At 41.1% G+C, this 17,319-nt stretch overlaps 1 protein-coding gene across 4 annotated transcripts in view; it reads left to right on the top strand.

Annotated features, from left to right (window-relative positions):
- Positions 1–17,319, top strand: part of CLYBL (citramalyl-CoA lyase) — a 181,343-nt gene that overhangs the window by 135,755 nt on the left and 28,269 nt on the right. For all 4 annotated transcript variants that reach the window (XM_082052018.1, XM_082052019.1, XM_082052017.1 and 1 more), the window contains exon 3: positions 13,941–14,129. In XM_082052018.1, the coding sequence (XP_081908144.1) occupies positions 13,941–14,129 (189 nt within the window). The remainder of the gene's footprint in view (positions 1–13,940; positions 14,130–17,319) is intronic.

Here is a 17,319-nt window from a genome sequence, read left to right as displayed (position 1 = left end):
TAATTTTTGTTAAAATATTTCTACACAATAAACCTGTGGCTTTGAAACCTCCACCAGAAGCAGAAGAAAAACAATCCGTAATGAAAAAATTGAAATCAGAAGCTGCTAATAACACTAAAGGGAGCCCAGAAGCCAAATTAATGTTTCTACAAAGAAATACTTTCCTACACCAGGCAAATTCCTAGTAAGACTCTTACCTGGGTCTTTGTATATAGGATTCAGATTTCATTTTGAAGCATGCTTTTTACAAACTGTTTAGTGTTCATATGTCATTACCACTGTTGGGCCAGATTGCACCTGGCATCGATATAAACAAAGCTTTGGCAAGATTTCTTTCCTTTGGGATGGAGACATCTGATTTTCAAGCTGAAAACATGTCAGTGTTGCAAGACACTCCAAATAGCCTGTTTTACCAGTGCAGTAAATTAACCCGCCTGGTGTAGTGTTAAATGCTTTACAAACATCGACTGAAGGCAAGGGAGAGAAACAGCAAAAAACAAACAAAAACATTTCAATAACTTGTTTGACTAGGAGCAGTGAAAAAAAGTACAAGCAAAGCTTAAAGAGAGGAGGTGATCCTTGGGAGACAGGACCGCAGAAGAACAAATCTTCTGAATTTTGTCCTGTATTCAATCCAGAGAGTGTGCCACGGTGTGAAAAGACACAGAAGGTAGAGAACAAGTTATGCTGATGACAGAAGAGGCATCTGTATTTGAAAACCAGATTAGGATAACAGCAAACAGTGACTCTAACTCATCATCTCCTTGTCTACAGGAGGAAGGCTTTTTGAAAGCTCTTCCATGCAAGAGGTTTGCCTTTAATGCCGCAAACCACTGGTGGACAAAGACTACGTAGGCAAAACAGAGGATAAAATATTAGGCTATCCTCTTTGCTTCCCCATTGTTCAGGATGAAAAAGCTGAGCTGAACTTCTGGGCACGCAGAATGGGCTGAATGAAAGCTCTCGTCGCTAGATCCTGCATTTGTGCTAAGCCTGAATGGTCTAGAGGACAATGGGGTTCAACCTGCCTGTGGCTCTACAGCGATTCTGCAATATAGATGTGAAACTAGAATAGCTGGAAAGTAGGTCCACATGCATATGGTGATGAACAGCGACCTGTCCTGAGAAACACAGACAGAAGCAGTGTTCTTGAGTATATGTATTTATATAGCTGTAACACTGAAGCCATTTTGCTACTCGTCTTGCTATTTTAATTATCTGGATAGCTGTCTATTTACAAACATGCATGTAAGTGGGCTAGAATAATTAATTAATATTCTTAAGCATTCATAAAATGTGACGAAGTTTAGGTTAGGGTGGATGATAATTCCCGAGAGGATTATATTTCTGTTAAGTGTAGGTTTATATTAGTAAGATCAGCATGATTGATTCTTGCTTGGCCAGCATTAGAGGACTCAGCTTCCATACTGGCAGAGATTATATCTGGTCAACAGGAAAGGAAAACTGTCCAAGAAACTGCCAACACAGAATGTGAAGCTGTGAAACCTGGTCAAGAAGAAATAAAGCCAAATAAGCAACAGATGAAAAATTATCTTAAAGCAAAGATCAAATCACTCAGTTGGAAATGAGAATTGTATTGGAAAAGGTAATGCCAAGAGCATGGAGGGACATAGGAATTAAAAATAAATAAATAAATAAATGAACTAGAGTGATTAACACCAGTAATTTTTTTTTAATGGACCTTAACATTTTTCAAGAAAATGTAAAACAAGTAGTCAATTTTAATATGCACAAAGACTTCTGACAAACAGCAGAGAGGACTTTTAAACCTTGTGAATCTTTTGGAAGAGAATGCCACAGGTCCCAGTACAAGAGAGTTGTGGGCATACTGGAGAGGGTCCAGCAAGGAGTCACAAAGATGATGAAGGGCTTGGAGCTTGTGTCCTATGAGCAGATACTGAGAGAGCTGGGACAGTTCAGCCTGGAGCAGAGAAGGCTCAGGGGGATCTCATCAATGTATATAAATACCTGAAGGGAGGGTGCAAAGAGGAGGGACCCAGGCTCTGCTCAGTGCCCAGGGACAGGACCAGAGGCAATGGACACAAACTGAAACATGGGAGGTTCCCTCTCAACATCAGGAAACACTTTTTCTCTGTGAGGGTGACCGAGCGCTGGCACAGGTTGCCCAGGGAGGTTGTGGAGTCTCCATCCTTGGAAATATTCAAAAGCTGCCTGGAGATGGTCTTGGGCAACCAGCTCTACCAAGGGTTTAGAGTAGATGGCCTCCAGGGGCCTCTTCCAACCTCAGCCATTCTGTGATTCTGCAGTTCTGTCTAAATCTCACTGGGGAAAGTGAATGAGGAACCGAAAAAGAAAGACACTTTGGTAAGATTCACACTTTACAATGCTTTTCTGGTACTGCACCCTTAGATGTTGGAGTAGTCTGGTGGTCTCAAGAGGGACAACAGATTTATTCCTGCACCCATGCTGCAGGAACCTACTGCCTCCGAAGAGAAGACTTCCTAGGAAGTTTATTGACCATTGCATGCCACATGAAAGAGTAGGAAGAGAAACGGGTAGGGAACTCACCAACAAATAAAGCAGAACAGCACTAATGTTGTTTATTTTACCCTCAGAAAATAAGTGAGGTTCTCTAGATGTAGAGCAAACCCTGGACAAGTGGTATAAGGACCACCTTGGACTGTACTGACCACAGCCCCATCCCAAGCAAAACCAATGACACTTTAACCAGCAGAGGACATGAATGATCTGCTGTGTCCAGCAGCATAACCACACACCAACACAAGCACCACAAACACACTGGTGGGGATGGTTCCTCAGTGCCCAGCTGAAATGAGCAAATGGAGCTTCTGGAGGTTGCAGGGACGGCTGCCGAATGGACACGATGCTCAGTGACAGGCTGGCAGCAAAGGGAGCAACCACTGCTGAGTCCCAGCAGGGTCAGCCTGCACCTGATGCAGGTGATGGGACTGGGGACTCTGGCTGGAGGAAATGTCTCTGGGCACTGCGGAGGGAAAACCACCTTCTGGTCTCAATATAAAATACATTATTACTGAGGTAATCAAAAAGCGTAAACAGGTTTAGCAAGTAAAGCAGAACAGCTTCCCTTAAAAATAGTTTGTTTTGTAAGTAGGACATGTTTTCATGAATCCCTATTGGCAGTCCATCCAGATCAAGAAGGAGATTCATATGAAGTCAAAGGGACAAAGAAATACTGAATACATATTTAATCGACACAGTTACCCAACAATAAAGCGAGTCGGGATATTGTAAGCAAAAATGCTATTTTAATAGCTGTCAAACTTGTGAATACTGAATTCCATTTTAAACTATTGGTTTCAAATTAGTATAATAACACCAAAGCAGCAGTACTATATGAATGCAATTATGCTGCTATAAAATCCTGATTGTCCATGTAGCTCATTCACACAAGAAAATAAACTATAATGCTATCAGCACTTTGGCAAACAAATGTATTCCGAAGCCTCACATCAACTTAATGGTATTTGTGTTAACTAAATTCCAAGTAATTAAAATGGTACAAAAGGCAGGGTCCAGACTGGCCCCAGCATTTATTACGTGTGTTAAGAAATCGTCTAAAGCTGAACTCATCCTATTACTCTTTTACTGACATTGCACTTTCCAGAGTCATTGTTCAAAAAGTGAAAGAAAATAACTGATAAGGCAGACATGAAGAATTTGAGCTTAAAGCCTGTCAGACTGCTTCAAGTGGATGAAATCCGTGTTGGATTTGGACTTGGACAAATCTAACAGTAGGTGATGGAAACACAGGTGAAGGAGCCCATACTTTCAGGCCTGGAAAAATGTTATGAAGGGAGCAACCTAAGTGAAGGCAAAAGCTGTATTAGTTGAGTAATCAATGATTTAATGTGGTGCTCTGCTTCCAGATGGCCTGGTCAGCTATGCTGAGGTAACGCTATGGGCAAGTACATACAGATGTAAGAATTTGGGCTCATAGTGATGGCTGGTTTGGGATGCAAGCACTTGCTTAAATCCTACCTGCTACTCTCCTCATTAGCACAAAATGAGTGAAATTATGGGTGCTTAGCTGCTCGGCTCTGGTGGAAAAAAAAACCCCAAACCATCTCAGGAAGTTCCTCTTTCCATGTGGCCCTTCCTGGCTGCTTGTTGTCATCCGTAGCAACCCCCTTGCTTGCACTGATGCGATTGTTTGTATGGCCATGCTGTAAACAGGACTGCTGAAATGGTCTGAGTAAAAAAAATTCTACTCTTCCACTCAGAAATAAAATAAACCTGAGTTTTCAAATGTCATTGATTCAGTGATCCAGTTTGCATCTTGGCTGGAGAAACAGCTGCACTGGAAATGCTTGCATGGACTAAAAAATGGGGCATGGAGTGGGAATAAGCAGAAGAGGGTAGGAACTGCTTGTATCTTGCAGAAATAAGCATATGTTGATTTATCTTATCCTTTTTTTGGAGAATATGCACCAATCTTACTTTAAACTTTACAGATATTCCAGAAGCCCCACTGAGGAGCACCTTCTCAGTCAGTCTAGCATTAAAAATAGTTTATTTCATCCAGAAAAAAATACAGTTGAAGAAAAACTTAGGGAAAGAAATGCCACAAGGTCCAGTAATTTGTTCCACTGCAATCAGCAATATCTAACTGAGGAACTTGAAAAGGTTCTGAAGAACACCAATAAACAATTAAGTTTTCTTCTCTATGTGTCTATAAAGACGTGTATGGTATTTACCAGTATGATACATCTGTCAGTGATGTACAAATACCATACTACAACCATGGGATTGACATAGGGAAGATTTGCCCTAGAAAATAACCACGTCTTCAGGTCCCACTTTCAAACTAGAGAAAAATCTCAGTTCCTTTAACACTGATCATAGGTCTAGGCAGGGAAAAATTCACATTGTCAGATTTGGTTTAGACAACAGAAAACAAGTGAAGTAATTCCTAAAAAGTCCTCGCTCCTTGCCATGAGTACGTGAGTCATAGAGTTGATGTTATTTTATATGAGATCTCAGTCTCTCCCTCAGCGAGTCACAGCCGATGCGGGGACAGGGGGGATGTGGCATTCTGGTGCTGTTTCCCCTCTCCCACCTCGAGGGTGTGGGGGTGGATAAAAGGGGGTGCAGTTGCTTTTGTACTGCTGCCCATCCTTTGGGGGCTCTGCCAAGAGGGAAAAGGTAGCTGTGATGGGCTTTGGCTCGTCATTAGCAGCATCTGAGAAAATGTTGCCCACAGGAGGTGCTAAAACCTGCATTGGAGTGGTGTGGGATATTTGGGATCCTTGACTCACCTGAGGCACCAATCCAAGTGGGATCTCTTATCACAAGGTAGCCTTTCTGTTAGAGAAAGAAGAAGGATTTCTAGCAAAATCTAGCGCAGTGAGGTGGGTCTGTGTTAACGTAAGCACTGGCGGAGAAATACATGTGTAAAACAAGTTTGCTTTGCAGGAAGGCAAGAGTTGTGTCAATTTAGTGCAAAGGTTGTTAGATCAAACATTCCTGTATCGCCTGTCCCGGTGGAGAGCTATCTATTCAGTGCTCCTGGCATCTACTTCTTTCAAGCATATAAACTGAAGAAGATCTAAAATTATTTTCATACTCTCCTAACATTATTCTCCTATGGAAGTAATTACTGCAGTTATAGGCTACTCCTACAGTGCTAAATGCATCTGACCCAAGGAGAGATCCCTGGTGCCCTCGCCTAGTGCGGCAGAGGGGCTTATGTCCACATTGCATAGGGACAAACCTCTAGAGCAAGCTGGAGTGATGGATACGTAGCACGTGGGTCTGGGTCTCCCCATGACACACAGTGGGGCTTTGATGGAGGTACAGCGCAATTGTTTTTCTGGGTGGTTTTTCTCCAATAATACTAGGTAGGACCAGATGGTCCTTGTGGTCCCTTCCAACCTAGTATTCTATGATTCTGTGATTCTATGGGTCTATGAATACGAGGAGTGTGCCATATCAATGTGGGGGTTTTTAACCCTCAGCTATGTGTTGCACACCCTGGGGCATTTCAAAATGTCACATTTGAGTGTTTGAGGGTACACAAGCCTTGCTGGATCAGCATCACAGGACTGAGCATTGGGGAGGCAGCTGAATGTGGTGCTGTTCTGCCCATACTTCACTTCGGGTGCAACACGTGCAGAGACCTATCTCTAAAACCACACTGTTGTTTTGGTTTGGAGGAAATAGTGATTCACTCCCTCAAAGGAGAGTCTGGATGTAAATGAGCCATTGTGCCTTGTGGGCAGGTGAGGTCCAAGAACATCAGGTGAAGTTGGGAGCTAAGTTATCTGATGGTGTAGATTTTCTCAGAGGGTCCATAAACAGAAACTGAGACAAATGACTTGATCTCACAAGGGACCATGGGACTGGCTGAGAAAATCTCTGCTTTAAAAAGCTGCCCATGAGATGAGAAGGTTTAAGTCTCTCTAGACAACACAAGAACCCACCTGGTGGGAGGACTTCCTGGGGATGTCTTGCTCAGCATATGACATCTGAGTGACCAGCGGGTGTCATAAATCCTGAGCCAAACCCATTGCATGGAAACATATGCATCTACAAGGTGACACCACTTAACTTTAAAATATAAGTTGAAAAGGATGCGATGAGAACTTGTTAGCACAAGCACAATTTTACTGTGGGCATAACCTGTAAGCACTTGGACTTGGGGAATTTTGTGGGATTTTGATCACATTACAAAATATTAATTTGCTAATTAACTAATGCAGATAAAGGACTTTATGAAAAACGAGATAAGAGCTGTTAATCGGTATATGCGCAATACAAAAGGACATGCACAGTTGTTCCAAGTTTTCTCTTTCAAACCTCTAGTTTTGCTGAGACTGTGGGCAGACTGGGAAAAGTTCTTCCAGGAGAGAGGAAGGATGAAGGAAACCATGGCACAGCTGACCTGATTTTTCTTACTGCCTTCTGCATTCCTGGGGGCTTCTGAGCAGCTTTGGGGGGCAAATGTTGGCTCCTTCAGTACAAGCAGGCACAAGCATCTGGCCAGTTGCATTCCTTCTGATAAACTTCTATTTGCCTCCTTTAGCTTGCCTTTAAGTTTCCACGCTGTTTAACTTTTACCTTGTTTGGCTTTAATGATTTTTTTCAAATAATTTATTAAATAATTGAGGCAGTAACTAAACAATGCTTCTGATGCTAGTCATTTGCCACTCTTCAAAATGTACAAGACATGTCTCACTTAGAATCACCACACCTGAAATCAGCTGCTGAACTGATAATTCACTAAAGCAGATGTACTTTTGACCAACAGCAATGTATTTCATTATCAGCATTAATAAAAAGATACATTTTAAAAAATAAAACTGGATGCCTAGATGTACACATTTTCCATAAAAATTTATTACATTTTGCCAAGAAAATACACCTTAAACTAGAAGATTTTTAAATAAAAAATGTCCATAACATACAGTTAAGTTCATGTGTTGGATGAAAGAAATGTACAGCCTTTTTGGTTTTTTTTAATTGATACATCAGATTTAATGTTTTGTGGTCTCACTCCATCGTGCAGCAGCTCACTCGGACTGTCCAGGAAAACTAATTAACACTAATGCTTCTAAAGAATTTTCATTTGTGATGCTAATCTGTCACAAAACCAAAAGCATCCTCAGAAAGCCAGGGAAAGTAAAGAGACTACATCTTGCAGCCAGCTTAAATTAGTGTTAGCTTGATTTGTCTTAATTGAAAGGTTGTTTATATCTCTTTTGTAAGTGTTTATAAAAGTTGGCAGACAGAAGAATAGCTGCCTACGTACATGAACAAAATTTTCTTTTATTGAAGCTGTTGTATATAGTACTGTCATTAAAAAAAACATTTTGAAATGTTTCTGTACACAGTTTTAAGGTATAAGCCTGTCTCTGTGTTTATGTATACCCACACAGCCCCCCCATGCTGTATTATTTTTGCTACAGAGATATTTTTGCTAAGTCCTCATATTACATGTGCCAATTCATTCTAGAAGCCTACTGGCCTCTATTTAAATTTCTCTGAGATACATGCAAGTCAGAAAAATATCTTAAACACAACTTGTGAAAATGTCTTACTCCTGCACTAATATACACATCCTCGGCTACCTCGTCTCAGCAGAAACGTCGTGCTTACATAGCTGAGCACCTATGAAGCTTTGTGGGGATTCATGAGCCCTGGGTCCTGGACTGCCAGCTGAGTGGACCTCAGGTTCTTCTTCTCTGGTTAACCACATTCACAGCATATCAAGCCAGACCATCACCCAATCATCATATGTGGAAATTGTCCAACTCTGATGAGACTGGATAAACCCCACCTAATATCTTCAGGATCCATGTTGGTAGAAGGAGGGAGAGGCTTGCTAAGCTTACATGGCAGCAAGCAGCTCCCAGCTATTCATAAACAGCTTTAAGAGACCTTGTCCTTTAAAAATACAGGGTAAATATTGTTGATAGGTGTACTAACGCATTCCTAGACATTAAATAAAACTTCTAGGAAAATGGGCAAAGAAATTAAGGTTCCTCAGGAGAGCATAATTAAATTGTAGCTTAGTTCGTAATGCTGGCCACCAATGTTTGTTTCATTTAAGTGTTGCTAGACCATGTACTGCATGTAAAGACAATTAGCAGAGCAGGGAGAAAAGCAGCAGATGCTAGAGATGCACAGAGTTGGATGACTCATTATGGCATGAAGAATCTCTCTCAGAAAAGTGGAAAGGTTGGTATAAAAAAAGAAAAGGCTTGGATAGACCAAATAATTATTAGTGGAAGAATCCAACAATTTCATGAGAGAGTAGCGGGAAAATCAGAATCTTGCAGTGCTCTAAAATGTGTGTTTGCCTGAACTGCAGAGGAGAAACACCGACATGCACGATGGGGACCTTATTGTCCCTCCTTCTCCTCCCCGCTCCTGTCCCTCCTTTCCTTTAGGATTACATGGTGGGTTTGGTGTGTTCCCTGTTGAAGCAAAAGAAAGCATGTTTTAAAACTTCCTAAGTCTTCGAAACTACTCAACTGATTATCTACTCCAAGGTAACTAAAATAAATTATTTAATAACAGTTTCCTGGAGGTTTTGTGATGTATGCATATTTTACAGCAGTTTTTCAGCCTAACAAGATGAACTAGAAATAAGTATTTGCCATTCAAAGATTTATTCTCACAAGTACCTGATGCATGTAAGGTAGAAGGCAAGTCTCATGAACCAGGCACCTCCTGTTCTCAGAAACACTCTGCTCTGCTGTTACAGTTCTCTTTGTTTCCTTAAATGTAATTCGTCTTTTCTCTTGCCAATCCCATTTGTGAATTTGAAACTAAATGAGGTATCATTTGTATGATATCACTTCACTGGCAGAGACAAAGCATGTAAAAAATGTCAGGCTTTCCCTCTGCAGAAATTCAGTTTTACCCCAAAAATGCTGGGGGTATATAATATATGTGCGCTTTTGTAGAATCTTATCTGAGAGATGCATTCATAGGCTATGCACTAATATAAGTGACAAAAGATTCAGGAATGTCAAGTCCTGTAAACAAATTGCTCCAGGGAAGTAACATTAACACGTAATTGTATGTTTTTACCATGTCAGACCTGTCACAAAAAATAACTTGAATTGTGATTATAGTAATTAATTTTTCCTCTGCCATTTGAAACATGCAAACTGATTATGGCAATGAGGATGGTAGATTCTGGCCTGCCATTTTAGCGCATCATATATTTACATTTCCATATGAAGTATTATTAACAAAAGATGTTAACAGGATGAGATGCATACATAAACATACCTTTAAGTATATGCACTGTATTTACACTAAGACCCAAAGGTCTTGAGGAAAAAAAATGGGCGGGGGGGCACGGGGTCAGACTAGGCGGTAAAGATAAAGCAAAACAGATTTTGTCCCCAAAGTCAGGAAGGTCTAGAAATCACAGCACTGGAAAGCTGGTTTGTAGGATATTGTACCACTTTGAAAAGAAAGAAGAAAATGTCATTTTTCCATCTGCTGTTGCATTCCCCAAAATTCTTTTAATCTGACCATCTTTCCTTCATTATTGCTGTATTATCACTGTGTCCAGGGTGAGTGGGTGGCTGAGCTTCCAGCTTTATGGCATTCCTTCTGTTTTGAAGCAGAAATTTCTCTGTCTTGACAAGAAAAAAAAAATAAAAGAAAGAAGGATAGTGATTCAGCTGGCAGGAGGCTATGATAATACAGTTACCAGAGGCACCTATTTAGGTGCAGTTGTACTGTGTAGTTTTTATAAATAAGCCCGAGGGGCTCCTTCTTCGCTGCCACCCCCTTCCCCGAGTCTCGCGCTCTGCCTGCCTGATCCCATCCGACAGTAGAGCTGATACCACACTAATCCCCGCAAGTTTGGGACTAATGAACTAACTGCTGGGCTGCCGCCACGGAGCTTGGTCCCAAACTATACTGTACTTCACACTCGATTTATTCTCCAGATGGCGAGACTGCGCAGCCCTGCCGCGAGGGACCACCTCTTCCACTGGAGTGTAAAAGTGGACGGATGTTGTTTTCTTTACAGATTTGATAATTCAGAGCTCGGAACTCGTGAGGATGGTTAGTTATTAGGTTTAATGGGTGCCAATTGAGCCGGCAACTTGCATATTCCCGTCTTTAATTTCCATGTCTGGGTGGCGGTGGATTTGTCAGCGATGCTGCGTCACTGAAACCTTTATCTTCTCCAGTTGGCGTAGCTGCGCGTGGTAATGAACATCTTCCCGTGTCCTCCTCTGAGTCAAACAGAAGGGATGCAAAAGTAGCCACCCTAGCCAATGTTTTTTTTCCCCAGTGGGTTTTCCAGCATGCATTGCAAATTCAGCATATTTTAATAATATCACTGTTTACCACTGTTGTCTTTCTCTGTTGTTCAGTTTGATAAAGAACCCAGCCCATGTGGGACCCAATGGGGATACCACCATCCCAAGCTACCTGGGGATAGAATTGTTTACTTACCAATCAGATTTATTTCTTTATTAGCTATTCGTTCATGACGGAGTGTTACCCAATGTTGTAGTTCTTATGTGAAGAACAGGGTAAATAATTTCTTTCACCATTCTTTAAAAATTCTAGTTGGACCATTCTTGGTAGGGACTTCGCATAGTGGTTGGAAAACATGTTTATTCTTGCATCTACTGCTATAAAGAAATTATTGTATCAAGGACTACTCTTTTCTTTGCTATTATGGTGTTGAAGTAGTTTACCTGGCTTAAAATTTTAGCTTTTGTGTGGATCCCACTCTAGGAATAGTACCTACATTTCACTGCATAATGAGTCAGAAAGGGCTCTCCCTTTTCTCCATGTTTTTAGAACATTTAGTCAGAGATTTTAGTACATTTTTTATTTACCCATGAAATGTTTTATTGGAAGCTGTGTAGGGAACTTGATATACCCCACTAACATCACTGGGAATTTCTCTGTTGTAGGAAGGGTGGGCACTGAGTCAAACCCCTCACAAGCCCTGACTTTGACTACCAGGTCCTCTCAGTTTGTCCTGCAATTAAAAATGTAAATTAAATCCTGATGTAGAAACTATAGTGAGTAGAAGTATTTTATCATGGAAAGGAAACATTTCCATTCCTGGGGTATCTAGGCAGACAGATATAAACGTAGTGGTTCTAAGAAAATGCATCAATTCTCAACCCAACAGATGGCATGGGTGTGTTAACTAACATAGCAACATATTTTCTATTAAAATATGGGAAAAAACAACAACCCCCTCCCCATGTTTGTTGGTTGGTATGAATTCAGTGAAGTTGTTGGTTATTTTTGGGATACGTACCAGAGGGCTGCACATTTAGTTTATGTAAATTGATAACAGCAACAGCCTGTTAATAAGTGTTTTGTATGGAAATATACCTAGAAAGACACGATCTGTCTTTTTTGGGAAGGGAGTTTGCAGCCTGAGCAGAAAAATCGCTAATGAGACTGTCTACTGCTCATTATTGCAATCTGAAAAAAATCGTAACAAATTTAGCTGTAAATTTGCTAGATATGTGCCTTCAGTTGGAACTGGATGGTGCCTTAGTGGATAATTTGGGGAGATCTTTCTTTTGCAAATTGGATCACTATATACTGAAACGGTGATAATCTGACTTTAAGTAAAAGCATAAATTGTTTCGGAGCATGCTTTTAAGCTACCCTTCTGCATCATATCCAGAAGCTTTCGGCCCAGCCCTAGAAACCCATTACCCCCCAGCTGGAGAAGGGATTTGTATCACCCAGTAATGGCATCATATGGTTCGGTTTACCTAGTTCGGAAGGACTATTTCAGACGGCTGTGCGCCGGAGCTGTCTTCCAGCTGGACGTGTTTGTAGTAAACTGCATGCATCTTTGTGTGGCTTTCCTAATGGCCCCAGTCAGAGCCCATTCACAGCAGTTCGAACATTTTCAGCTCGTATTTTCCAGAGATTACCTCCAAACGTGCCCCTCGATGGCGGTGCAGGGGTGCAGACACATGCGCCGCGTTCCCGTCTGGCCGATTACGGGGCATATGCTCCCAGCCTCCGGAGGAGCACGGCTCGTAGCCCCAAGCCCAAGGCTGCTTGCTTCAGGTTTCATTAACTTTCTGCTTCATTATTCCTTTCCTTTTAACCGGTTAGAGCCATCAGTTGCTTTTTTACTCCAAACTTAGCCTAATTATCGGGGGGTCCCAGCCCTGTAAATCAGTACGCTGCAGGGCTGTCGCAAGCTGGCCTGGGAGCCCCTGTTCTGATGGGAGCTGACAACTGTAAGCTACTGTTCCCTCGCACTGTTTAACTCAGACCACATTGGGAAACCGCCTTTGCCCCTCTCGCCAGCAGAGATTTGCATCCGTCTGGTTTAAATCTACTGTCATGTGCCGTCTCCCTGATTGGTATTACCCTCGATATTAACTTTGATGATTCCTTTTTTTTTTTTTCCCCCTTGAGTTTGCCTGTTTTCTTGAAAAGCATCTCTATTCAGCGACTGCGTATTGTTAAAAGTTGTTCCTGAACCTCCCCATGAGTCAGGAGCTTTAAAGTTTTATTAGCCCCATAAAAACTCTTCACAAATGAAATTACTTTTGATAAGTGTGCATTTTGACAATGCAAATTTGTTAGGGGCTGTTGGCGAGTGGTAGGAATGTGGGGTTGAAACTGCAGTTGGCAGGAACGGGGAGCCCAGCACCCTCATTGCCCCTCCCCTCTTCTTCTCCAGGCCAAGAAAAGTGTTTCATTTCAGAAAAGCATGGAAGTATTCTTCATACAAATCAAATAGTAAACAGATTTGTAAATTTACATTCACAAAAATTAGCGAACAGCCGTTGGAAGAATGTGTCCTTGGAGATTTATTTTGTGCTGGCCCTATAGCTTTTACTTGGCTCATGAAAAATCTACAAGTTGCTTTGGCATTGTTTTCTTATGTGAGTTGTGAACTGTACTATGGGCTTTAATACACTTTGGATACATGGAGAAAAGGAAAACTGATATAGCAAAACCAGAGAAGTAGACGTACATCTGTGCTAGTGACATTGATGCTGTTTTATTATAACACGGGCAATATAGAGATGAATTACAAAAATTAATTGTTTTATGCAAATGTATTAACATCCCATTTCTGTGAGTGCAGCTGTTTAGTGCAACATGTGATTAGTATAAATAATTGTGTTTGTTAGACATGTTCAGTAATAGTGGACACAAAAGTAATGTTTTCTACAAGTGCTGATGTGGAAATACTTGGACATACAACCTGAGCATTTTATTTCCCTGTTATAAAGAAATTAAGAAGGTAAAATTGCGAGGTGCTGGTGATGACTGCTTCAATAAATGTCTAAGGATGACAGACATTTTGGGGACACCAGTATACTGGCTGTCTAGCTTTTTCCCCACATCATTTCAACAAGTTTTCTGCTCGGCGCACTTTTCTGTCAATAGAAAATAAGCTTTCTTTTCCTTTTCTTGTGCCTTTATACACATATACATCGCAGAGAGAAGCAAGACTGACAGTTGTGAAAACCCTTGAAGAGGTTGACCTTGGCCATGCCGAAAAGTGTGTGAGGATAAACTCTGTGTCCAGTGGTCTTGCAGAAGAAGATCTAGAGGTGCTTCTGCAGTCCAAGACCCTTCCTTCAAGCATGATGCTGCCAAAGGTTGAAAATGTTGAAGAAATAAGATGGGTGAGTACCAAGAGCACAGTAGCTTTTGACTGAAGCTGTTGGGCCAAGTTCACACAAGCATAGAGATGAATGACTCTGAGTTATGAGGAGGGCTGCAAATACCATATTGTGTTGTTGCTTGGCTAAGGTAATTGTGAAATGCATCCATTTAAGTGTGTGTAAGATGTGCTATACAAAAACCATACATGGAACACCTCGCATTTATAAAGAAGACAGATTTATTTCTCCCACAGTCAGCAAAGAACCAATATTGATGTCAGAATATTTTATAAAAAATAGAATATCTGACTCTTCTCTAACTATCCTAACAAACAAAACTAGTGTTTCTGTCCATAACCCTTAGTTACATGTATTGTAAGCAGGAGTTGTGGAAACCATGTTAGCGACATATGAAAAAATGAGTTGGGGGGAAGGTCACTCCTTGGGGCAACTGGAGGAACAAACAGGAAGCTTTTAACTAGTGTTTTTAATTAGCACAGATATTATTTCCTGAACAGTTCTCTATTTCTTCCTTTTTAATTGCTGACAGGTGTGTTTGTGTTTCACGACTGACTTTTCAGCCAATAAAAACCTGAAATGTAAATGGTTGGCATGTCAAATTACTTAAGAAAACTTTGAAATAGGCCTAATGATGCTATAATTGTTTTAATCGTCAAGAAAAGAGGGATGTTTGTTTAGATATACCATTATTTGTGTAACGTAGCAGTAAGGGAATAATACATAATTATTCACTTCTATATTTTTGCAAACCGCTAGCCGAGCAACTAGCACGCATGCAAGCTGTGATGAAAGGCAGGCAGACGCATTAGGATCTATTTTAATCTCAGCATCTAACCTTGATCAAACCCTCAAGATCGGGCGTGAGCACACAACTGAGCAAACACGTTGGGAACGTGACGAGCCCCGTCCGTTCCGTGGCTCTGCCCCTTCGGCCTCAACCGCTCGCAATGCAAAGGACACCGTCCCCTTCCACCAACATTTAATTAAATTAACCAGAATATACCTCTCAGGGTTTACAGCCGTGTAAGTGTTAGACGTAACTTGTCAGTAATGAATATTCATGCTTCCAAAATGGCAGGGCCCTGGCTGCCATCACGCAGGTTTTGCGGGGAGGTGGGATGCGGGGGGCTCTTTGTCCCCTCGTCCCCTTCCACCTTCCCTCTCGCCAACTTTGATTTCCTTTGCGGGAAACAAGCCAGCCCCAAAAACTTCTGCCTCGCCGCCCACCTTGTACTCCCCTCTCACTTTGCCCAACCTTTGCACACAAAGAGAGCGCTCTGCTTAACGCGGCTGCCTTCTTTACCCCAATCCTCCCAAAATTCACCCCGGCGTGATTTTTCAGCCTCCCAGAAGCTGTTTATTTCCCCCCACCCCACCCCGCAATCCCCCCCCTTCATTTTTATTTATGTGCAGCAAAAAACCTGGAGGCTGATGCACAACTAAAAGATGGGCTTACTTGTTTTCTTTTGTGTGAGAATCTCTTGCTTTCCTTTTGTCCCTGGTGTGGGTACTTGTTTGACTGGCATGGCTTATTGGACTATAACAAGCGTAACTCTCCCTCCTTTGTGGCGGGACAATTCTCCCACAAATCCCGACCAGTGTGCATTCTTCCCGACACACTATTGGGTGTGCACTGGAATTGAAAGAATTGCTGAGGCCTTGCTACTTCATCCCCTCCCCAAGCTTTGTGGGTTTTTTTTCCCTCCGCCTTCTTTTTTTTTGGTTGTTTTTTTTTTTTTTTCCCTTTTCTCCCTGAAATGAACACTTTAGCGGGCCGGAAACATTTAATCGTCTCCTTTGAAAAAAAAATAAATTAATTGAAACTTCTCCACTCGTTACCTTTTGTATTGGTGCTCATTGCATTTTTTTTTAAAGGGAGAGGAAGGGAGACAATATTTAATTAAATGTGCTTTTTTGTTGTTTGTTTACCTTCAAAACAAAAGATAGAAAAAAATCCCAGGAGTGTGACTTTTAGAATATTTTAAATTAAAAGAAGAGCTTTAACTTGCATCTCAAATACAAACACAGTAGCACTTCTTACTTTTTTTTTCACTTAAAAAATAAAAAACAGATAGGAGTCTCAAGAATATATGCTGATGCCATTTTATTAGCCCATCGTCTGCATGAAGTTTACTGTTTTCTGTCACTGTAGTAGCTGCCATACTGTATCCTCACAAATGTGAAATGCATTGATTTTTTTTTTCCCTCCTTGCGCATTTTTGGGTGGAATTCTCTTCTCCAAAGAAAAGTTACAGAGAGGGCCATGGTGACGATGCATAGCGGGGTTGGGAAGGGCAGAAGGAAGCTGTGATTTATTTTGGCCTAATTGTAAAGTTACTGCAAATTGCTGGAAAGCTTTTTTTCAAGATCTGGGTGATTAGATTTTCCTTCTTTTGGGGAGGGGCGGTGGGGGGAAGCTAAAAGGGGAAATAACACCTCTAATCCAGCTTCTGGTAAATAGGCTGCCAGCTTTTAAAATGAGTTTCCTTTCTATTAGTCAGAATATTATGCTAAGCCTTAAGCATTAGTTTTTTATGTTGCCATAGCAGCCTTATTCCTGCAGGGTTGTGACCTGCGATGATTACAGTACAAAGCTTATAGGGTCTTGAAACCCCCTTTGAAGATGAAAAGTCTTTGATGGTTTATATTTATGCAAATCTCTTAGATATGATTTACCCAACTGAGACTGAATGGAGAGATGATTAAAATTCCCTTTCCTTTGATATCCATTAATAGTAGAATATTCCTTAAATTTAAAATATATGCATATGTTATTTTTGTCTTTATTTACTAACATATTTTTGCCACACCTGCGTTATGTTTATCTCTGCACAAATTGCGCGATCTGGACAGACATAATAGATTTACAATATAGGGCTGAGGGTTTTTTCCCCCCCTTTTTTTTTTCCTTTTTTTTTTTTTTTCCCTTTTGAAAGGGGAAAAATCTGTGCAAGAGCTTTTGTATGTTTCCAGATGATAGATTTTGGAATTTGGGCTACCCCACTGGCAGCTCAGAGCTAGCTGTGAACTGGTCTCATGGAAAAAATTGGCAAGCTTTGGTCTTCAAAGAATTAAACTTCCTTTTTAAGGCCTTCCTAGGTAAGCTAAAAAATTATGAAGAAAAGCCTATTGAACAAAAGGGTAACGGTGCCGTAATGAATAATACGGATGCCACTTAGAAGGCTGGGGA

Source organism: Streptopelia decaocto (assembly GCF_964273445.1).
Source record: "Streptopelia decaocto genome assembly, chromosome: 1".
NCBI lineage: Eukaryota > Metazoa > Chordata > Aves > Columbiformes > Columbidae > Streptopelia > Streptopelia decaocto.
Note: the sequence above shows the minus strand (reverse complement) of the source record. Positions and strands in the feature narration are given on the sequence as shown.